Consider the following 24,562-nt stretch of genomic DNA (forward strand, 5'->3'; position numbering starts at 1 on the left):
CTGTTTTTGGTTTGCCATTTCCTGACATTGTGGACCTTCACAAGAGCCAAATAGAGTCCCATCACGAAACTCACGCTCATCCAGGGAAGGAAAGAAACATAAGGAGTAAGGACATTGGGGATAGGAAGGCATTGATGAAGTGTGTTCATATGCGGGGAAGATGGGCATGAGAAAGGCTTGCTCCTTTGGGGTATCGAAGCCCTTTCGGATGCCAGTGTGAAATAATGTTTCCTATATGTAACCTAAAGCAGTAGAAGGCAAGGCTACACATCAAAGCGGGCTCTTCCTGAGAGAACGTTCACGTGGGAATGTGGAGATGCCGCGGGTCTGCATGGGCTTGCAGTGTGGAAATGAATTTGAGTGTTCTTGTGCACTTACCTTGCGGCAAGCCGTCCCACACGTCCAACCAGTCGTATTTGCAGTCTCCCTCTCCCACCAGCAGCGGGTCATTCTCCAGGTCAAAGGTAAGGAATGTGAGGCTGATTTCCATGTTGGCCGGAGCAATGATCATGTATGAGCACTCAAGATTGTGCGGGTATTTATCTGGGAAGCCTGGTGACTCAATCATAGCGGAGCTGCTGGTGAAATTGCGGAAGCAGAATTCTGACCCTGAGATGAGACAAAGATGAGAAGAAGCCATCTGTCATAAAAGAGCTTACAAATCATAGATATAGAGACAGAGAAAGTTCATCCCTGGCATTTTACAGTGTGTCCAATATTACATGAAGACAAAATCCCCCCCACCCCCCACCCGGCGGGGTCAAAGCCTGCCAATCATGAGCACTTTGACACAACACCATGCTGTTTTCAGCAACTTTTGCATCCTAAAAAACAATAAAATTGCTTCAAGATGTGAAGAAAGATCTGTTACTCATTCTAAGCCTTAAAAGCTCCCAAGCAAATGTGTTTTTTATAGAAAGTAGTTTGACACGCATCATTATAGGCCAGGCTTTTGAGGACCTCAGTAGTACCTCTGACTTGTGAGCTTTTGCATACATTCGAAATAAAGTTCGCAAATGCTCCCTATAAACTCTCATTTTCAGTCGCTCCCTTTTCTCATGAAGTCAAACATACCACAGACTTTATGTAATGGCTCTAAGTAAGCCCTTTGCGGCAGTTCCTTGTTAGCTATGCAGATCTATGCATGCCACTGTGAGGCTCACCTTGAGTGTCTGCAGCTGCACCACACTTCCCATCTACCCATTGGACCTTCAACTGTTCACAAACTACACCTATAATGTGTTGATTCACAACACTCTGCTATATTCAGCTTCACCTTCATCTTATTCCAACACATATTATCGGTCACATTACATGTTTTTAAGCTTCTTTCTTTTCTTGCCTTAATAACCGCATCTTGAAGCAATGGAGTTGATAAGTACATTTTCACAATTTCTTGATTGTATTTTTAGCAAATTGAACATAACAGACAGGGGAGAGGTTCCGGTCTCTGAAGTTTAAACCTGAGACCAGAGAGTTAACAGCCACATCGAAATGTATAAAACGAGCTCCAGGACCTCAGACATGTTAACAGCACATTCCTCCAGCAGCATTCCAACAAGGCACCGGTCTTTATTATCAGGCAGACCTATAAAAGTGGCGGGGTGGGTTGGCTGTTACCCCACTGCTGCCGTCTGCGCTTGATAATGGCAGAGGACCCACCTTATTTAGCCCAAGGATGAGTGAACAACTTCACAAGGCTAACACTGTATTTCCTGCTTCCCACTCTTACTGACTGTGCTTGAAGCACAATGTGACGTTCCCATGTCGTTGCTGGTCTAATGACATAAATGCATAGTAAATGCTATTTTCTTCAGTGCATTTAAAAACCTTGTTGGTCTTCTACATTCAAGCCAGGGTGACGACCCATGCATGCATACAAAAGAATGCAAACTGCACACTGGAAGGCCTGAGTTGAGATTTGAACGCGGCACCTCAGAAATGTTAGCCAGATGTGTTCCCCATGAATCCACTGTGCTGCCTGCTTGCTGATAATTATCAGCAAGTGGGAAGCAATATCTACAACAAGCTAAGGGCATGTACATGATTTTAAGTTCTCATGTGTGGGTCACTTTTTGTGAGGGTCTTTGCTTGTATTTCTGTTTTATTAAAAGCCTAGTCTTTTCTTCTTTGCCACTCTGATTTTTTTTGTTTCTTTTCTTTCATGTGCTGCATGTGAGGTGAGTGCGTGATAGCTACTCAGTGTGTGTCAGACCTAGTAACACAGTGGCCTTGTTTCTTACTGGGTCACAAATCAGCAGTCTGGAGTTGCGAAAACTTCAATATGAGCACAGCTTGACTCCATGTCTCCGAGCACAGTGCTCCACTGTGTTTGCATTTTGCAGCTGATGTGCACCAACTGGTCACTGCATGCGCCACACACTGTGCATGGGTGTCTTCGTTATTTTGCGTTCTTCTGAGGCAGTCACGTATGCACGAGTACTTTCACCTGCTGTTCGTGGTCATTAGTTCACGGTGCGCGAGCATGCCAAAAACAAGTCTTAGAACCTCCCTCCATCACTTTCTGTGCATATATTTGACCAATACAAGCTCCTGCTTGGCGTGAGCTGTCATTGGTCAAAAGCTGTGCACTGGCCAAGGGGAGGAGTTACACTCTCAGTGTGAGCCTGAAATTGGGCGCGAAAAGCTGAGTTGCTGGGTAAAACCCCCCCAAGTTTTTCACACGAGTGCCCCCTGATTCACCCCCCACCCCCACTTCACTGTTTTGACGTGCAGTCTGCGCTCTCTCTCCATCTTGTCTGCTGTCTGATCTTTCCCTGCCTTAGCACACAGCTCCTACCAAGGATTCACCTCTGCGCCCTCCTCAGTGTCTTGTATCGTAACTGCATTCACCTGCTTGTCTGACACACGTCAAGCACTCAGAAACACGTCTCTTGTGTAACCCTGCCAGAGCTACCCGAGTACATTTATTTAAAAAAAACAAATGTGGGGTAAATTCGAAATTTCAAGGCAACAAATATGGATACTATTTTAAATTGGACAATTCAACAAAATGTTTTATGTTTTGATGTTGTGAAAATTGCTTTTTCTGCATTTCAAATCAAAGAAATTAGTTTCCACAAAGGTTGACTTTTTGTATTGTAACACTAACTAAAAGACTTAAGGACAACCAACTTGCTTGCTTTGATATACGAACTAACATTGTTGCCATAAATATCTGTAATAATTCGGAGGTTTTCACGCTTAAATGAATGTTTCGGGACAAAAATATCCAATTTTCTTCTTTTTTTTTTTTACAGTGTTGAAGAATAGAAGAATAATCGGTTCAGGATACATGCAGAAGGTGCATTCGCAATAGGGTGAGGACAGAATGAGAGTAAAATCATCAATAAAAAAATAATAGGACATGAAAAGGCACGAAGAGAAAAGCAACATTCTTGCCACGTCACAAGTCAACAGGTTTAGGCATAGCGAGACGGTTTGCGTGAATGTGACGCCGCTTGCGTCAAACTCAGACATCATTTTGTTGACTTTAATGTAGGCTGTGGAATTGGCATTTTACAATCTTGAGCATGAACAGACTTAAAAACTGTTTATTTGTCCTTTGATTTACCAACGCGTTATTGTTTCTTTGAGGATGACATGAATGATGAAGAAGTAAAAGTCAGTATGGCATTTACTATAGTAAAGTCCCACTGTTGTTCGGGAGGGTCGACGTCCGATCATTGTGACGGAATCAGAAATACATACAGTCTACCCAGACCATGTGTGACTGGCGCCCTGGCTAACAGGGGGTTTCCAGCCTCTGTGCTCCCGCCGTGACCGTTCACATGTCTTGGCTGCGGTCACCAATGGTCACAGAAGGGACCTTGCGCCTTCAAGTGCACCCGCCTAGCGATTGGCTGAGATGTAGCCCCATACCACTCTAGTAGTGGGGCTTTGGGAACCAGGAAAAGCTGGCTTTCACTGGTGAGTCTGCCTCCAGTAGCCGTGGTAACAGCATCAACGACACGTGACTGAGTGAGTATGGATGACGAATGGATGAGGGCGTTGGGGGAGGGGGTAGTCCCCGATGAATAAAGGGTTAAGCACGCACCAGTGAGAGTGAAGTAGGCCACAATAATATGGGCATTGGGCTTGGGGGTGGAGGAAACAGGGACATACAATTTTACTGTACAACATTTAGGTTAAACCATTCAAGTGAATCGGGATTAAGAGGCTGTTTCTCAGTAGCACATTTGTGGGAGTGGGAAAGGTTGTGGATATCATGGTGGATGCGGAGCCAATTGGGCACTCCCATGCCTCCTACATGTAAATCATGAGTATGCACACACACGCACGCACACACAAATAACCACATCCACACACAACTTAATGCACATGTTGACACTAACAATCCAACGCTCCCTGGAGTAGTTACACTCATCGCTTACGTAACAACATTGAATGAGCCAAACAAAAACAAGTCAGTCGTCAGCTCGAGCAGAACACTCTCACACACAAGCATACACACACCAACACACACAATCCCCAGATGATGACCAGTGTCTGGCCCTTGGAAGCAATGTGTCGGGTGGGCTTGTGCTCAGAGCCGTGTTGTCTGGATGTCAACAAATACATACACACACACGCACACATGCACACGCACACCCACGCACACTTCTCACAACACATGTAACTGTTTATTGAGATCTTGATCTGTGGAAAGACACGCCCTTTAACAACACATGCACATCAAAGAGCCTTAAAACTGATTATAAAAGAGGCAAAGACCTTTTTATTTTTTTGCTCAAATATGTTCTAAAAAGGTAGCACCCGTATAGCTTTAACGTTATACAAGACGACTGTAATCACCAAAAGAGTGAAGGTAATTGAAATGCAATTACTTTAACTCTAGTGAATAAACATGTCAGTTGGGAAGTGGTGTGTGTGTGTTTGTGTGTGAGTGTGCTGCCTCATCCTGCTGTTGGAAGACAAACACCGATGATGATGATGAAAGTGTTGCAATTAACACAGGGCCTCAACCATCCTCGTCATCCTCCTCTTCCTCCTCCTCATCATCATTCATCATTACCTTCCTCACCATTCATATTGTCTGTCAATTTCACTAGTCACCATCTCTGTTGTCATGTATTTATCACTGCTCCCACACATTGAGACATGTATCACGCTGAGTCAAAACACCCACTTGAGCAGCAAGCAGACACCTATGTGTGTTGGCAGTGTCACACGTCTGCTGAATGCTGCAAATGTATGCCACAAGCTTGTCAAAAGCATGGGAATACTGAGCAAGTGTTTATATGTAAGGCTGGGTTTACAATGCAGGTCCAAGGGCACATTTCCACTTTAATGCCTAGTTCCAAGTATATTTTCAGTAAGACATATCATATGTGGCTGTGTTTGCAGTGACGAACGACATGAAAGAATGCAAATGTGCAGATGCCCTTGTACATGGATAATCCTTATATCATCAATCACTGACAAAATGGAGGAAAATAGCAATACATATAAAACAAATACTAAAGATACTGTTCAGTTTGCCTGGACTGACACTTGGACTCATTAAATGCGGATAACCTCAATACTATTCCATAGAACACAATTATTTTGCTTATTTAATTTCAGTCACAGCTCTCATCAACCATATTCTGTAGTTTTAATTGTCGATGCATTTACAGTAGTTAAGACTTTCAAGGCTGTTACGTCGTGACTCCACTTCTTGCGGAGTATGACATCTGATTAGATTTTAGATGTCATGGCATCTGACTATTATAAGATTCCTTTCATGCAACCAAAAACACATTGGGATGCAGTTTGTCTTTATAAACCATGTTTTTTTCCTTCTGACAAACAAAGGTATACTTTAAATATACTCAAAAGTATTCAAAATAAAAGTGAGTGGTTAACATTTTTATTGTATTGTTAGTCAATTGATTTACTTTGGTGGTGTATAATATGAGTGCATTCTACTTAAGTACAATAACAAAGTATTTGCACTCTGTTACATTACAAGACTACTGGTGACCAAAGTACCAACATCTGGATCACTGACACTTTTCTTAGAAGCATAAAACATGTAAGAGGTGACAACTAAATTCTGCATTATGAAGTTTGCGCTGGCTGCTTTAATCCTGACACACTTTTAAAATTTATATGCGCTTTCAGGGAGTAGATATTTTGCTCAAATTGAGCTGCCTAAAATGTTGTTGAGTCAAATCAACTCACTTCAACATAAATCCTGCAGCTGCCTCAAGGCCACCTGACCATTTCACCTCCTCCCACAAATACACACACAACCACGCACACTCTCACAAACACATACGCGTACACACGCACACACCAAGCACAAAACAACCTCACATTCAAACTGCACTCCACCTTGTGCACTTTAGCGGCATCCGCAAAATTCCATTTGAGCCCATGCTCGTCCCCGTCAATTTCCTTGCTTCAACCTTTACCCATAAACCTTTGACCTGAGGAAGACTGACTCCAAGAGGCCATTATCAGTCCTCCCATTGCCGTTGTCCTTTTCCTCATTGCCTAAGAGGAAACTGATTTCACTTCATTTAATCAAGCATTCCTTACATAGTTTAAGGTGGATTAAAGTTGTGAATAAAATATGACTTTTCACACCTTTGTGCCACTTGCTTGGCCACTTTTGATTAATTTTTTTGGGAGTTCTGGGGAACACCATTGCGACCAAGCCTTGGTTCTAGGCAATTAACCAGAAGCAAAGAACAGGAGGGGACGACACAAAATCATTAAGAGAAGTGATAGTGTGAAGTCTTTCAGACAGTGATATAAATGATAAACAGTTTGTATGTTTGCACTCATTTAATCTGCAACATGATTTAAATTCAAATGACCTTCCCTTTTTTAAATTTGATATGGCCCTCTCCAACTGGAACCATGCAGTGTCAGTGTTACATAAAATTGATTTTGAAAGGCCCTCATCACATCAGCGGCTGCGGACACCTCACCTGTTTTAAAGATTTCGTAGCGCAGAGAGAAGCCAGCCCCTTGGTGAGCATAGTCTGACACAAATCGTATCTGGAGGGAGGGACCTGATGATATGATTGGTGCCGGGGCGATGTTGCTGCAGTGCCGACCCAAGACGTCTGCATTTTCCGAAGTGCCGTCTCGGATTTCAATGAAGTCGTACCTGGTTTGAAAAAAGGGGGGTTTGGGTAAAAAGATGAGTGGTTAAACATGTTCTTGACCAGCGACACTGCAGTAAGGGATTGTTACAATGGAAAGGAGATGAGGCAGCAATGTGAAAGAGAGACAAAAAGTCACAATTTGCACTGCAGAGCATTTAGGATCACAACAACCATGCCAAGATCGAAGTAACCATATTAGCCACGGACTTGGCTCTTGGTCAACAAGTAGGCATCAGCTGCTTCAGATGCGCTGCCTTCAATTAATCTTCAAGTCACACTCGTCAACTCTGGAAAACCCCAAACTTTGGACCATGGAGAAAAACAAGTAGCAAGAATCTGAGGATGTGACTTTCTTTTCACCCACCCAACTCTGTTTTAGATTACAAAAAATGATTTATGGAATACTCTGATCACACCATCACTGACTGATTGTAAGTGGGGGTGTAAGTTATTGTGAAGAATGTCTGCCTTGGATAGTCAGAAGTATCTAGACTACACTATTGGTTTAAATTAAACATATAGCATTTGTTCCTGGTACATTTTACCCAAATGACATTGATAATGCTCCTGCTCAGCAAAAATGCCCTTAGGGTACAGGGTTAGTACAAATCTCCACCTGATGCTTTTGCATGCGGATAAACGCCGCCAAAGTTGTTTTTGTGATCTCGTTTTTAAAATGTATTTTTTTTTGGGTTCGAAGGGATCAAACATTTTTTAAATGCCAGTTGCTTGTGGACAGTGCCTGAGGGCAATGATGCCTGTTGGGTAATTAATTACATGAATTGTGGTTGGGGGTGCTTTGGAGAGAAAATGGGTTGGGGCATTATCGGCACAAGGGATTAAGTGAAAAGAAAATTCGGATCAATTAACGTAAAGGCACTTCACATGCTGGGGTTAACAGTTCATTATGATACTTGACCCGGGAGCTGACCCTGAACAAAAAAGCTAATTCTTAGGTGTCAAGACAGAGTCCACCTGGCCCATCCCAAATGACCTAACTTGGAGCAGTTTTTGGACCGTGTTTGTTTTTGCATAAATATAATTTAGTCTCACAAGCTCGCGCACGCACACACACGCACATACACACTCCCACACAGAAAGAAGATGATGTTACACCTTTTGGACACTAGATGCGGTCACATGAGTTTATGTTTGACTTTGCTAATATCACACAGGCCAGCCAGAGGCATGTTGATGAGTCAATGTTCCACATGTCTCTTTTGTTTGAACATCTATTCTCTTTAGAATAAGAGAGAGAGAAACAACAAAACTGAAAAAGAAACAATTAAATGGTGTATGGTTTTTGTATTGAAAAAAAAAATCAAGATATCTCCTAGTAGTAAATGCAGAAACCAGTAAATTTGACTTTTACTGTACACAGTTTATGATAATTTTGATAACGGGTATGCTGGAGCCTATCCTTGCTGACTGCTTGGTATACTCATGACTGAATACCAGTCAGTTGTAGCTAGACAATCTTCTTGGAAGTTATTAGGGGTGGGACAATACGGGTAACTCACGATTCGATACTGTGACGATATGTGGCCCACGATAACGATAATATCACAATACACAATGTCTACGATATTCAATATATCATTAAAAATCGCTTCAACAATATATCACGAGATATGTGACTAAAAATGAAAAAAATGGCCATAAAAATTAAAACATCCATTTTTTTTTTCAATGCCAATACGTGTACAAAGTACAAAGAAAGGTGCATTTGCAAAGTACCTCACTGCCGCTGAGTCTTAACACTGTAGCTACGGCTGAACGAATTAAAGTGCACAAACATTAATAACATGTTTTATGTAAACCAAGACACTGCACTACTTTCTGAACCTGAAATGTCAGTATCAACTGTCATTAAAGTGCTATACGTTAACCCGCCCAGTGGAAACATCAAGGCATATTCTTCTTGAGGAACACTAACTGTACAACATGCTCCGACGTAAGAGCACACTAAAGGGAAACTTTGCTTTGAAAGCAGTAGTGATTGTCGGCTGTCTTGGTTCGCCTTTTATTATCACCTGCGAGTAGTAACCGTGATAGCGAATGAGGTAGCTTTGCAGAGTCGTAGTGTTGATGTTATATTTAACCTTTGCAAAGCAGTTCTTGCAGATTGCATACTCTTAATCCAGTGTTCTCCCGTCACCGGTCTCGTAAAAAGCAAAGTGTCTCCACACTTTCGAGTGGAAACTCTTGAAACTTGATTTGTTTTTCTGGGTTTTCCGCCATTCTTGCATTAGTTCTTTATCTATTGTAAATTCTTTACACTCTTCACCGGCCGCTGACCCCGGCAATTTTAGAACCGTTTGCGACATTAGCGCCCCCACTGACAGGACAGGAGAGATTAAATACGGATGGTGATGACGAGGTAAATCCATTATGTGCGTTGTTTTGAAATATCGCTATTGCCACCAGGCTATCAATTATTTATTGCAACAGAGTTAGCAACAATTTATTGCAATATCGATTTTTTTTCCCACCCCTAGAAGTTATCATTTCAAGTTGCTTACTAAAAAGTTACTTTTCTGTTATTAGCCAAATCAAAACAACAAGTCAACAAAAAGGTAAATCCTCACAGCTGCTGTTGCATTTGAGGTGGTACAACTGTGAGTAACAAGTCTTCTAATTCTGCTTCCTCACATGCAGAGATGAGCATATCTTCCCAGGATTGGAACAGTCCAATGAACGCCCGTTTTGATGATGGAGGACGGAGGAAAAGAAGTTTTTAAAAAAACGATGGACGATGGATGGCTGTGTGAAGAAGCATTTGATAGCTAACTGGTAAAAAAAAAGGACAAAAGAGCTTTTGTAGGACGAAGACAGACGGCGGCAGATGGTTATTTTATAAATAAAGATGGCTGGACGATGACAGACAGGTGCCCAGGTCACGGACCGGCAAAGTAGGGTAAAGTGCCCATCTCTGCCCACATGTCTCTAAATAGGCTCATGTGACAACACCATCAAATACAACTGGACTCCTGCTCATTCATTGACCACTGGTGTAAATACTGCTCGATTGATATGAATTTTGTTAACCGTTTGGCCTACTTTCAAACAGCTCCAGTCACATATGGTTATGTCTCAATTCTGTGATTTAAGTCCCATTTGGAATAAAAGGAGAACTGAGTCTGAAATTTCAGAGATGTGATGATTAAATTGATGCTCAGAGCAAAGTCAACGTTTAGGCCCTGGAACTGAGATGAGATGATCCAAACCTGACATTAGAGAGGAGGCACATGCAATCTGGGTAGCACCAAGAATGAATGGTAGCACTACTACCGTATGTAAGTGCAAAACACACTCTTGGGGAAAACATACATGCAAAACGAGACAAAGGCAGGAGAGCACTCATGTTCACAGCACCATTTTGTGAACAGTGAGGATAAAAGGCCTGTGAAGAATCTGAGAGCCTAATTAGTTTTTAATTGATTTTGGAGTGGGTCTCTATGTTAGTTTCCCACTTCCCCTTGCTCTGTCTCACGCTCTCCTGTCGTGGATTAGCGTCAGTGAGTGAGTGTTCCTCAGATGTGATTATTGACCGGTGCGCTCACCCTCGGATGAATACATGCATTAGCGTCTGACACGTCTCCGGCACACACTTGAACGCATTCCAGGACACATTTTTCTTTCGTGCATACACAAAGACCCCAAAAGCACCACCTCTATCTCGCTAAGTCAAGTCCCCACTCCTAGTCTTTTGTCTGAGAGGCAGAAGATGTGTGAATCTTGTGCTACGCTCAACAGGAAATGATTGGTCCGAACGCTAAAAGACCACTGAAGACCAGCAGATGTACATTAGTCGGCTTTTCCTCTCATAACCATAACTCCAATGCGCCGCCATAACATCTAATTGCCTTTCACACTTTTGGCTATTTGTGTCCAGGGACTTTTTCTCCAGTATGCACCTCACTATTGGTGTGCGTGCGTGTGTGCGTGCAAGTGCATGCAAGTATATTTAGGCATCATGAGCGGTGGCTTTAAGGGGACAACAGCAGTATATTCTCATTTTTTTCTCCTAGCAAGGGATTGAAAATCGCTGGTCATTTTTTGATTATATTTGGTCCCAAAGACATAATTTACTGTAGTTGCTCATGTTAACTCAGGTTCAGCCTGCTTAAGCAGCTTGAGTTTCTTGTGAATATAAGTAAATGCAACTTTGCAGACTCTTGAGTTGCGTCTGCTCCATTGTGTACTTTCCCTTGTTCGTCCATAACAGAACAAATGGGAACACAATCTGCTAACAATCGGGGAGCTGTCATCTTTTTTTTCTGCTTCTGCCTTCCACAAGCAGGAATAAAATAAGGGGAGGGGGAGTGAGTACAGTAGAAACACACATACACACGCTTCTCCCGCCCATCTAATAAACCATAAGTGCCTCTGAAATATTAACAAGATGCTGGGAGCAAAATCCCCGCAGAACCCGGGGGCCTGCCATCTTCAATCCAACCCAAAACCAAAGAGCTCTCTTCCTCCCCATGTCCTCACATTTGTGCTAACCATCTCACCGCCCATCCCTGAGACATGACGACCTGGATCAGGTCACCAACAGAGGCAGTTATTACTCAGACTTCCATCCATCCATATTCTGTGCCGCTTCTCCTCACAAGGGTTGTTGGGGGGTGCTGGAGCCTATCCCAGCTATCTTTGGGCAGTAGGCGGGGTACACCTTGAACTGGTTGCCAGCCAATCGCAGGGCACACATAGACGCAAAACCATCCGTGCTCAAACTCATACCTAGGGGGAATTTAGAGTGTCCAATCAACCTGCCACGCACGTTTTTGGAATGTGGGAGGAAACCCACGCTGGCACGGGTAGTACATGCAAACTCCACAAAGGAAGGCCGGAGCCGGAATCGATCCCACGACCTTTGCAGTGTGAGGCCATCGTGCTAACCAGTCAGGCCACCGTGTTGCCCTGAATCCAACTTTGGAGTGGAAAAATGAGGCTGCGGTCAAGCAGCATACCTTTGTTGTTTGAGCCTGCTGCAATTAACTAGTTGGATCTTCGACTGTCTCATAAAGGAAAGGTCAACACTGTAGGACAGCAGGTATTACAAGCCTGTCTTTAATGCCAGCCCTATATTGATATTCCCTTTGGTGACGCTTATCAGTCTTTTTCCTCACCGTCTTTGCCCGGAGTTGCTCCATCTGTATGTTAGCGCTCATCTATTGACTGCTTATTACAAGTCAAAATATAGGAATTAATCCAAGATTGCCCTCCATTGGGAAAGTTCAAAAATGCATATACACACACACCCCCACGCACGCACACCCACACACACACACGCACACACACATATAGTAAATGAACAGCAACAGTTTACACCTCAGGATAAATCCAGCAGCAAATTGGCCAATTTGATTTAAAAAAAGGTGAAATTGTGTGTGTGTAGGGGTGTGTGTGTGTGTGGGTGTGTATGCGTGTGTGCGTATTGTCATTCCGGAAGCTCCCATGTTTAATTCAGGTGAGTAAAAATCAAACGGGCCCCCTTCTGGCCTGCAGGAGAGGCAGATGGAGAAGGCAGCAATGTGAGGGAAGGCAGCTCAAGAAAGGGAACAATTGGTAGGAGGAACCTAGAAGAAGCAGTCCTCCGTTGCTCTTGGTGTATCCTGGGGCGCGACAATGGCAGATTGCATTAGAGATATGGGCCTGATATTTCATCTAGCCTTTATTACATTTAGTTCACATCAATCGGCTGGAAGCCTGGAGGTTAGGGCTTTTTGGCATGTGGCCAGACTCCCTGTGAGATGAAACCCTGAATTAAAGTGCCACCTCACACGCGGAACTCTTCTATACGGCTGCAGATTTGATTGCAGCAGCAGTGTGGTGGTTCAGGTGTGCTAGGTTGGCTAGGAGTTTGAAACCGCTAAGGGGAACTAGCCAGCAGGGATGTTAGGTGGAGAAATTTTTGCCGGGGCTGACCAAGCACTTCTTGTGGTGTTGCAATTGGCAGACGAATGTGCGTAGGTGGGTGTATTCTGTAGTACATCCACTGTGAGCAAGTTCAAGTGTAGCTTGCATAGCTGTGTGCGTTTTAGCTAAATTACTGTTATGGAGCTCCCAGCTGTCATGCAGATTTGATTTCTCAGGCCGAACCGAGACGGGGAGCCTTTAGCCTCTGCACCCCTCCAGAGGCTGCCCACCCCCATAACCTCACCAGTACGAAAACACGCACAAATCTACTCCTCTGCTCACTGGCACCGCTGTGCCTAATCGCACTGGCAAAGAGAGAAGCTACCCGTGACGGTGCTCATGGGGGCGTACATGCACCTCGGGCTAGCGAGCATAGCCGGTCTCAAAGAAGAGATTTTTATTTTTCATAAAAATAGATTCCAGTATGATGTGGTAACTCTAACGAGACGGATGGAGGGAGCAACAACTCTGAATAAAACTCACATGCTTGCAGACTTACTCACACGCTCGCACCGTACACCACAAACGCGCTCATCCAAACACATTCCGAGAGAAGAGAGTGAGAGTGGGCGTGTGTCAGAGGGGAGGCCAAGGCCTTCGTCCCTTCAGGCAAGCGTACAGAAAAGAAGCCCCCATAAAATTCTCAGTGGGAAGTGAAGACGAAAATTTTCGAAAGTTTCTTGTCTGCCTTTTTGCCTCCCAGTCTAAGGCAGCTAGAAACATCTTGACACTGACTTGAACAATAGTTTTGCTAATGTGCAGTGCTGTGATTGGGAAATAAAGATTCATATCCGGAGGATAAAAAAATCCGACATCATAAAATTGAATGACATAGCCACTTTTAATGTTAAGTAAATAACTACATTTTACAGAGAAAGGATCGGATGAGTGTGACTGGCTTAGCGTAACTAACGGGTAAACATTTTACGGAAACCTGAGTTTCCGAGTTGATGTAAAAGTGTCATAATTGTAATTGTTATTTGTACTTTTAAATATTTGTCTGGGAAGAAAAATGTGAGATTGCGCTTTGCAGTGTTTAATTTACTCAATTTCCAATTTACATTTAATATGCAGCAGCATATATTTCAAATAGGCAAAGAAACTGATTTTGCATTTGCTTCTCCCATGAAAACAAGTTCCAATAACTGCTTGCTTGTTACAGCTAATGTGTTGTTTTGATTTAAATTTGAACAACTTCCAACATTGAGAAAATATTGGCATATGAGTTTTGAAAGTGGATGAAACAGAAGAAAAGTGTTTTTACTCTCGTTGAGTAAGAAACAGATGATTTGGATTACTCACACTCCGGGAAAATTGACCAACAGTGACATCCAAACAGCTGGACTTTATTCTGTGCTTCTTGCCCGTCCCTCCCGTGCTTGCCTTCTCTCTGACACCCACCAGCAAATGTTAATCATTTCTTCCCTTGGTTCTGTCTGTATTTTGAATAATTCCTTCCATTTAGCCTTTTTTTTATTATGACCCGCATTCCTCGTCCCTTCAACCGCAGAACTAAGGTGCTTATGAGCTGACGTGCCCCCGAGCAAGGAACTCCAGCCGGTAATTGCCCCCGAAGAAGCGCTGAAGAGGCCAAGATGTTTGTGGTTGAGCTTGGCCGCATCCACCCCATTAAATGTGCGTGATGCTGTTTGTACTCAATTCTCTCAATAACAAAACCACAGTCCACTTAATGGTCTGCATCTTACACAAAACTTGTAAGTACAATTAAAGTTTCCTTAGCGACTGATCAGAATCCTGGGATCAAACCATACAGAACAGCTGACAGCAATTACAATAATACGTAAAAAATGAGTAAACAAGCTTGCCACCACCCTCCCTGTCTTACTTGCAATCCAGCCTCTCGATCTCGAAGTGTGGGTTGAAGTTGAGGACGATGCGCTGCGAGGGCTCCGGTGCTGTGATGACCCACTGGCAGTTCTGGTGAGGCGGGTATTCAAGAGGGTATCCGGGGGAGGTGATGTAGCCGGCCTCGCTGGCATCAAAGATACCCCTACACTCGCTTGCTGCTAAAAGACGACACAGAGGCAACATTGAAAAACACACACCACAAAATGCAACTGTTGAATAGGTAGATATTATTACAGTATATGAGAGCAATTTCTCTGTGTCCTTTGCATAACTGAATTATAAACGCGCTCCTCATTATCTTGTTTCTTCTCTATAAAGATATGGTGCAACAGATGAACAGTAAAACAAAGAATACAATTTAGGCCGTCAACTTGGAGGAAATTGGAAAAACTTCTCCATTGTGAAATCTCAATGCAAGCGACTAATAAAACGATACAAAATCATTGCAGACACACATTCTATTCTCTCTCTTCCTCTCTCTCTCCCACTCTTACACACACACACACTCAGCCCCTTCCACACCCAGGCTCTTATCGCCCCATTCCCCCTTGGGGAGCGTTCTCCAACTATAATTGTTGCACCAGCAAGCCAATCTGCAAACATTAGAACACATTCTCCGATCCTATCACGCTCTCCCAGGAACAATAGCCTGCCAATGGCATCGCTGAGTAGGCTTAGACAGGAAGTGACACGCAGACGGCCTGTCTAGCGGGGCTCTGGGGGTTGGTGGTCACCCCAACTCTGTAATGAGAAAGTAACGCCACAACAAAGTCTCCTTTCTCTTCTCAGCCACACACAGCTCTTCTGCTGTTATCTCCCCAAAACACGGCAAACACGTCAACTCACATACAAAAGAATCATGTATAGACTCGATGAATCTTTACAATACAATACAATTTTATTTATATAGCGCATTTCATAACAACTGGAGCTGTAACAAAGCACTTACCATATGCCGTCATATAAATTAGCAGGTAATTAGAACACAAATTAAAACACATAAACACATTTACAATAGATACCAGAATAATAGCAGAACAGCGATAGTCCCATGTTGAGTCGAACGCTAAGGAATAAAATGTGTCTTCAAACTTTTTTAAAAAATGGACAGAGAGGGGGGTTGCCAAACATTTATTGGAAGCTCATGCAATAGGGAAGGACCAGCAACAGAAAAGGCATGATCCCCCCAGAGGCTCCGCCTAGTGCTCGGCACCTTCAGCAGCATTTGGTCCACAGACCTGAGGCAGCGGGCATGTGCGTAGGGGTGGAGGAGCTCAGAGGGGTACGCTGAGGCGAGGCCATTTAAAGATTTGAAGACGAACAGAAGTATCTTTAAGCAAACTCTAAAGTGCACTGGGAGCCAGTGAAGTGAGGCCAAGATTGGGGTTATGTGATCCGTCTTCCGAGCGCCAGTTAAGAGGCGAGCGGCGGCATTTTGGACCAGTTGGAGGCACTTGAGCGAGGACTGTTGTGTACATTGTGTACAATGCGTCTTTTATTACTCTTGCCTTGCCATAGATTTGTAGACTAATCATTTTTACAGGCTGATAGGGGTTCTATATGAGGACTGCAAGTGGTGGCTGTAGATTTGGTTTGTACTTTTGTTTATCGGCAAAGGTTTGATAAATTTGATATTCAAATGGTGTGGTGTGTAAAGTAAAGCGACACTATGACTGGCATTTATTGGCTATACAAAAGAAACTATACTCTCTAACCTATATGGTGACAAATAGTGAGCTATGGCTCTTCTTGACATAAATGGGTTGCTATTCTTGCATGTTTCTTTAAAAAAAAAAACTGTAACAACAACAATAAAGGAAGCGAAAAAAGGTGCACCAGATGCTTGAAGTGTAATAGACCCTTCAAGCGTTGACATTTCCGCCTCCTATTGTGCTTAAAAGGCACACTTAAGATTTTTTGACATTTGAAAGCGCTGCAACGACTTCCTTTGAGGAGAGACGCCCACGTGCACTATTGTGCGTGTCTTCCTGGCACCGAAGATTTGAGCCTTTTGGGAAAGCTGCCCACCAAGTGAAAGTCTCACGATGATTGGAAAGTTGAGACATGTACACTCGTGCACTCACAAACAAACACACATGCGCACACACTCATATTTGGGAAGCATACAAAGCAAATTGGTGCAGCAGGTGTGTCAAACCCTCCGTATATTACAGCAGGCTACACATACACCGATTTTGAAAATCTCAATCAATGTTCAAAAGGACCCGAAATGTGATGAAGAACTTGTATTCTGGCATGTGTGGAGTGTGGTTTACTGGAAAATACCAACACAGCACACAAAAACACCAACAGTATCTTCCTGAGTACCAAGAATGGCCTGTAAGAGGCAACATGGTGCCACAGGCCAACCAGTTTGTCAGAAAAGACAAAAAGGAAGAACAAGTAATAGGGGTTGCTTATCTTGAGACTGCTGTAACCATTGTGGTGCAAACGCTTATCCTTCTTATTGCTATGACTTATGAGACACGTTATACCAACACTTAACAGAACCAGTTGCTCCTGTAAACGTGTCAGGCAGCAGCAGAAGTGTCAGGTTGCTTCCTAATTGGCTGTTGCTCTGTTTCTCATCACAATCAGTGACAACACAAATCAGGATTTGTGTGAAGAAAGAAGGAACAGGTTTACAATTTACAGGGCGACTCTTTTGTGCGCAGATTGGGGAGGAAGAAAATCACTCTTAACACACCTTACACAGCAGGATAATCACTCAGGATAATTTTCTTCACACTTCTGTCAGACTTTTGCTGATTTGATAGGAGATTGAGGGAATATGCTCAAATAGCGGTCCAATTTTTGGCATGTTTGTGGTAAGCCATGCCGGGAGCATCCTGCAACATTGACACTTTCTTCCTTGGCTGTCTATTTAAGCCACAGGAAGGATGAGGAGTGAGAAAGGGATAGCGTGCTACAGATAAAAGATGGATTAAGGCAGAAAACGCAGGAGATTGATCAGAAGGTAGCGAGAAGATTGAAGGAAGCAATTTAAGATCATATATGAGAAAAACTAACAATGAGGAGAGTGAGTGGTGCTCGTGATGAAATGTTGACAATGTTGAACCCCCTTGAAAACCTCTGCCACTCGCACACAAGATGTTATTATGCATTTGTGTTTGTGTGAGCGCACGTCAGCTTCGTTACAAAAAGACATCCATGTTTAGTTTTGTGCCACTTGTAGTCATTACTAAGAGTCACCGTCATTTCCTGGAGTTGTATCATAATACCATAAAGATGATCACTATTTGGCAGGCCTTACCACTGAACAATTTGTCCTAAATGAACAGGCCTTCCATATTTAGTGCACAAGGGTAGCTGTACCTCTTTTGCATGAATTAATATTCACAACACTTTCTGCACTCATGGATTTAATTGCAACGTTTCATTTCATTTGTGAAGGGTTCTCTGTGCTCGAGTGTGTGTGCGCGCCCACATCCAGTCAGATGCAGACATCTCTGCACAAAGCAGCCCCTGCCTTATCTTCTCTATCTGTGAAAATGTGCATATGTCTGCATATAGAGCTCATTTCTATTAGCTGCCTTATCTGGAAAGGGTGGTGTAACGTTCTGGGATAAGCAGCGAATGTGAAGGGAGGCTGATAAATCCCTCCATCATTCCCAGTGCAGCACCCCCCACCATCATCTACGCCCCATCCCACCTTAATTAAAAAGTGCTATCACCCAGAGTGAGGGAATGAGAGGGGCGAATGAGCAGCGCTCATCCATTCAGTCCAAAGCTGAGCTTTAATCTCAGCCATCCTCCAGCAGACTGGACTCAGGATGAGGAGGCGTGACCAAAAAGCAAGGCACCGAACTGGATGTCTTTTCTGGGGTGTCATTTATTCGGAATTTATACTGTACATCATGAGTTCCCACATCATCGACATTTACTGCTACTGATCATCCAACGGAAATTATTATACAATAGCTTTTTGTTCATCAGTTTTAAATCTTGAACGGGATTTTGCTCCCTAAAGAAACTAACAATAGCCACATTAAGGAGAGATAATGTCAACCCCCACTGTCTTTTTTACTTCTATTCTTCTTCCTTTCTACTCTTCCCTCCCTAACAGGATAAGTGTCCCATGCTAATCAGCTAAATGCACAGTGCTGCCCATTGTGATCGATGCTTCAATGGATCAATCGGCTAAACAGATGGTTGCTGGTGCCTGCGGGGGTGTAATTGCGGGGATCTAATCCTAAACACTACCTGACTGCAGTATCATGTCTCCTTGCTTCGCTAGCGCTCTATTTCCTCACACAGTGGTGTCTGAATGACAACACGGAAGCACTTCTCCAGGGACGCACTTCATCAGCAGGGGAAAAGTGTGAAGAATTAATATTTTGCTGCATGAGTCTCTGGTGATTTGTTGCCACCCCTGTTCTGAATGCATTATTTTCTCACAGGCTCACACACTATGATTTAACCCCACTTTTCAATAACAATAAATCCTATATGCGCTTACAAACGTGATGCTCTCATCTGCTAAGCTTGCCCCCCCTCCCCAAGGCCATTAAAATAAAACCATGTGAAAGACCCAGCTCTGGTCTATTTATGGAGGTATTTTGGCACGCTGTTTGCATGCATGCATACCTGACTCATATTGAACAGGCCGCTTGGCCAAGAAACGATGAGACGTGACCTTGTTTTCGCAGCTGATACCTCTGAGACCCAGGCAGATTTAAAGATTCGAAGGGCGGCACGGGGGAAGACGTGAGACAAACAACAAATAGAGCAAAACACAAGGAGGGAAAAATGAGAAGCAGCCTGAAGCGAGCATTTGAAAAACAAATGATTAAATGAGCAGATCCAACTCTGGGAGAAAATGATACCATAGGTGGAGGCGCTGCACAACCACCCACTCAATAAACATGCAAATGAGCAGCTTAATGGAGGGAATATTAATCCTGGTGGTTCTGGTAATTAATGTACATGTCAGCGAGTCAAACTATTGTGATTACAGCACAAGTGTGCAATGAAAGTTTCCCTGCATTCCAAGTGATGAGCAGGTTTGAAAATGGACAGGTGAAGTGTGCACATCTAAGCACATTTTTGCTTTTCAAGGGTCATCAGTCATGGTCACAGAAGTCAGTCACTTGTAGCAAGTCAAGCTCCTGTGTGCACGAGCTTGTTGCTGGACAAGTCAAGCTCCTGTCTGCACGAGCTTGTTGCTGGACGCCTTCCTTGACGTTATGGGAGACCACTTGCTAAAACGTCTCGCTAAAGAGGCCATGATGTGCTCTGGGGGCATTGAATCACAAGGGAGCCACTGTCTGTGAATTCACTCTCACTTCTTGAACCTAGATCTGCACTGCCTCTGTCCGTTTTAACTCAGCGACCCAGCATGCTTTGATGTTGCCCTCTGGCATGAGCAGCCCACCCCCCGAGTCACGCCGCCAAGTCTCCCTCCTTCACGTTATGCTTTGGCGGATGCCACTCATCTCCACGCACAGCACTGCACGCATCCTCCTCCTCGTCCTTCCCCTTCTCTCCACTAGCTCCCCGAGGCCTCCTGCTCGGCCTTCTGGCTGCTCCCTTCCTGCCTCTCCCTCCTCTGCTCCTCTGCCGTCGACTGAAATGTGGCTCTTGAGGCAAACTCTTGGCAGGGAGACACAGAAGGAGGGGATGGAGCTTCTTGGGCCGTTACTGCCTAGTGGTCCACATCTGTCTAGCATCAGCGGTGCATCGGCAGACAGTAAAACACATACACCCGCACCCCGTCACGCACACACACACGCACGCACTTACAAACAGCCAGAGGAGCCCCTGATGGAACAGGTTGCCAAAAAAAAATGACAATGCCATAAAACAACAGTCACCATCACTTAGGTCATGTACTTCCCACTTCTGATGACTAACTGCAATAAAACTAAACGGAAATTTAGACCTATAGAATTTATGAAAAAAATGACGCAAGTTGAAATACACTTTACAATAACATATCCTTTCTGCACTTTATCTATCTTCACCTATCACATAAAAGTTTATATGATCCAAGCATATTGATAATAATTAATAAATTATTGATCATGGGAAATCTACAAACTTAGCAGACGTACACCTTAGGACGATGATTAATTAATTTAGGACAGCATCAATTTTTGGCTGCCTCAAACGATATCCAAAAATACTCCACTCACTGTAGATGTAACCAAAAGGTTAAAAATAACATTTATACTTGACGTGTTTTTTGTAAGTAAAACGGGAACTTGTTTTATGATAGCTGCTGCTCCGCTGTTTTTTGTTTTGCTTTGTGTGTTTTTTATTTATTTATTTATTTTTTAATTATAATAATAATTTTCGATCCTGCGTTCCGGTGCGTTTATGTTTGTGGGGGGTGTCGCTTCGGGCTGCCGGCTGGCAGACCTGAGCCTGCCGAACAGGAGGTGATAATGAAGGACAGACTTTTACTCCCCGATGAAGATTATCGAGGTGCCGATTAGGCTCCACTTAGCCTTCCTAGAAACAACTAACAGACCAGCTATGTGCACGCTTTTTGGACACCAGTGAGTGTTTTCTATTTTGGAGTATAGTTGTTTATATTCTTAAAGAAGGAGAAAATAGTGGGAAATTGGGATGAATAACTTTTTGAATGTATGAGACTCAAACCAGACTCAATTAAGCCTCTACATGATGTTGCACACAGAATATATAAAACTTGTACTTGTGAAGTGCCATGTATAAGTAAAACTCACCGTCTTCTCCACTGACATACAGCACCAAATGACACAGTGCCAAAAGCCATCCAAACAGCGAGCACACAAAATCCATCTTGGAAGATGCAATAACTTGGTGTCGATTTTTCCAATCTTTACACTCGGAGAAGCTAAAATGGGCTCCACATCCCCTCGTGAAGAAACGGGAATGAGATCAATAATCCCACGGCGCGTATTCAGTCACGGTCGATTTGGCAACGTGACAACTACATGTCACAAAACTAATTCAAACGTCTGCCCCGTTGCCCCATGCCATGTACTGACAGCACATTCACATTCAAGGAGATGTTTAAGTCACCCAAAAGGGGTCTGACTGCCTGCGTAAGGAGTCAGGAGGATCCGCAGAGTGTGCAGTCCGGCTCCGGGGTGCGCCTCTCTGTCCACACGTGATTTACGCACACAAGGGTCGCCTCTCAAGAAGTGAGTGGACAAGTCCGCCGCAGTGTCTCACTTGAGTCAAGCGCGCGGGGCAGTGTGTGAGCTACTCTACCAGCAGCTGAGTCTGAGATCTGCTCAGTCCTCAGCATGCGTCTCGTGTGCTTGGGAGAGAGAGAGAAAGAGAGAGAGCGAGAGAGAGAGAGAGAGAGAGAGAGAGCGAGAGAGAGAGAGGGCGAGAGAGAGAGAGAGAGAGAGAGAGAGAGTGAGATAGAGAGAGAGAGAGAGAGAGAGCGTCGTCTCGCTTTTGAGCCCAGCAGCTATCACATTACAGTCAGCGCCTTGGCCCCGCCCCCTCCAGGCGGATTAAGGGGAGGGAGAAAAAGAAAAGGCGGGCAACTGGGGCTGGCGGTGCACGTGCACGCGCTCATACTCCCCTCACACAAACATACGCAAGACGATCAGAGCAGAGATAGGAAGCCCTCCACACAGATAAGACGAACCACCCCACAAAGAAAACACCTCCCAAGGCTGTTTGAAAAAAGAGAGAGCAGAAACAGACAGCCAAGAAATATAGTGAGGGTTGTAGTACTGTCAGTGCAAAGGCGAGGGTGCACAACAAATGGCAAATGGTGGCCTTTCACCACAAAACACATGAAACAGTCTCACCATTGTCATCGACTTTGACTCAGTGGCGTGGCGGAGCCCACCTCGTCCCTGCCCTGCAATCAGTGGGACTAAATTCAAAGTGGCCAAGGTCTAATGACACACTAGCGAGCCCAAAATAATCTGCTGAGAAAGTCCTCCTCATGTGCCCTGCCCATGGCTTTGAGTTACTATGTAATAGAAGGGCTTGACATAATGAGGCCTCATTGGCATCTTTATTTGAGTTGGCTAGGTGCATTCTCAAAGACCAGACGTACGGAAAGCTTTGGAAGGAGGTGAAACGTTGTGGAACCTGAAAGCTCCAAGGCAACCCGTGGAAATCAAACGCCACTGAGGTCAAACGATTCAGCCAAAACATTCTGGAAAAATATGTCTCTTCCCACAAAACTTAATTCCGGACAGTTGTCATGCATGATGTCACACAAAATGTTGTAATTTACATGCCCTCAATTCAGCTGGCATTGAAAGATGAACTTGATGAGTGCTGTGCTTTTTCATTGGTTTTCTGTCTGTTTTCTGCTCCACACATTATAATATAGAAGTATCGCTATGAGGGATGATAAAGAGACAATAAAAGAGAGGAAAAGACTATACATTCTGTCAAGCGAGCTGACTCGCATTCAAAGCATTTGTCACATGCTATGAAAGTTAAAATCAGTTGTTTTTCAAATTGTTTCCAGGTTTTACAATGGCTTCATTTTTTTCCCAGTGAATGACAATTATGCACTACAACTGTATCCGCTCAGCTTACCTGCAACTTATTCATTGTGCTCAGGCTAATTGCAAAGTGAACTGATTACTTAAATGTCACCAGAATAATGCAAAATAATAATAATAATAATAATGATAATAATATAAATATACATAATGGAAAATGAATGTAAAGCAGTGAGTTGCATTACAAAATTAACAAAGTCACTGCAAAGCAAAGTTTGGGCTTTGAGATTTGCAAACCTTGTGAGTGGTTTTGCAGTAGATATTCATAGTTTTAGAAATTGTGCAACAAAAATAACTGTTAGGGGTTACGCATTCAGAAAAAAACAGTAACAAGAATATGATCAGCCTATCTATTGCTCCAAACAAACACTTTTTGCTTCCACAGTAGACACCCAATTTAATGCACCTGATAATCAATCATCAACCTCTGCATACATTTTGTTTTTGACTACCAAGCCATAAACTATGCATAGGAGATGTAATCATTCCAAATGACCCAGAGCTGAATACTGTTGTTTGGGACTGTAATAAATTTTTTAATATAAGACAGTAACCGAAATATCAAGCACATTATTGTAAAAAAATAAAAATAAAAACAAAAAAAAAAAACACTGCGTGTCCACCGTGCTTTTTTTTTTTTTTTTTTTTTCCAAATGTGACTTCAAAATATCCAGCACAGATAGAGAGAGACCAGTGTTCAGCGTCCAGGAAAGCATTGTTTGAGCCAGAAAAAGAAGAAAGAAAGAATAAAAGTTGAAGAAGAACAAGAAGAATGCTTTTGAACTTCCACTCTACTTATTCAAATCCAACATATCCAGCACACTGCTATTAAAACTTCAGAACTACCACGCAGGAATAAAAAGAATCAAGTGCCCTTGACTGAAGGTTGCATGACAACTGTGTCTGCATCTGTATTTGTGTGTGTGCGGGTGGGTGTGTAAGTGTACGTGTATTAACCCCTTCCCCCGCAACCCCGTGTTGAGATGCCCTCAATGGCCTTCTTGCAGCATGTCACTTACTTTTAAGACCACCCCTGGCCCGAGGGTGCTGTCAAATGTCACTCAGATTGTCTTATCTGGGCCTTCTGGTGGTGTACGTGGGGCATGAAGCAATTCATCATTTGTACTGATGTTATGACTTTAGCTTCATGCACACAAA

General features: G+C 43.5%; 1 protein-coding gene across 6 annotated transcripts in view; it reads right to left on the reverse strand.

Moving 5' to 3' along the window:
- nrp2a (neuropilin 2a) overlaps positions 1-22,137 on the reverse strand; it is a 58,287-nt gene extending 36,150 nt beyond the window's left edge. For 4 of the 6 annotated variants that reach the window (XM_088290052.1, XM_088290051.1, XM_088290056.1 and 1 more), the window contains exons 1-4: positions 21,626-22,137; positions 14,893-15,073; positions 6,942-7,123; positions 379-609 (exon numbers count right to left, since the gene is read on the reverse strand). In XM_088290052.1, coding sequence (XP_088146178.1) covers positions 379-609; positions 6,942-7,123; positions 14,893-15,073; positions 21,626-21,701 — 670 coding nt within the window. In that variant the 5' untranslated portion in view covers positions 21,702-22,137. The remainder of the gene's footprint in view (positions 1-378; positions 610-6,941; positions 7,124-14,892; positions 15,074-21,625) is intronic. The other 2 variants (XM_088290054.1, XM_088290053.1) reach the window with 1 other exon arrangement.
- Positions 22,138-24,562: the final 2,425 nt, after the last annotated feature.

Source organism: Idiotropiscis lumnitzeri, chromosome 3, assembly GCF_059441095.1.
Source record: "Idiotropiscis lumnitzeri isolate Australia: NSW breed Sydney's pygmy pipehorse chromosome 3, RoL_Ilum_1.0, whole genome shotgun sequence".
Classification (NCBI taxonomy): domain Eukaryota; kingdom Metazoa; phylum Chordata; class Actinopteri; order Syngnathiformes; family Syngnathidae; genus Idiotropiscis; species Idiotropiscis lumnitzeri.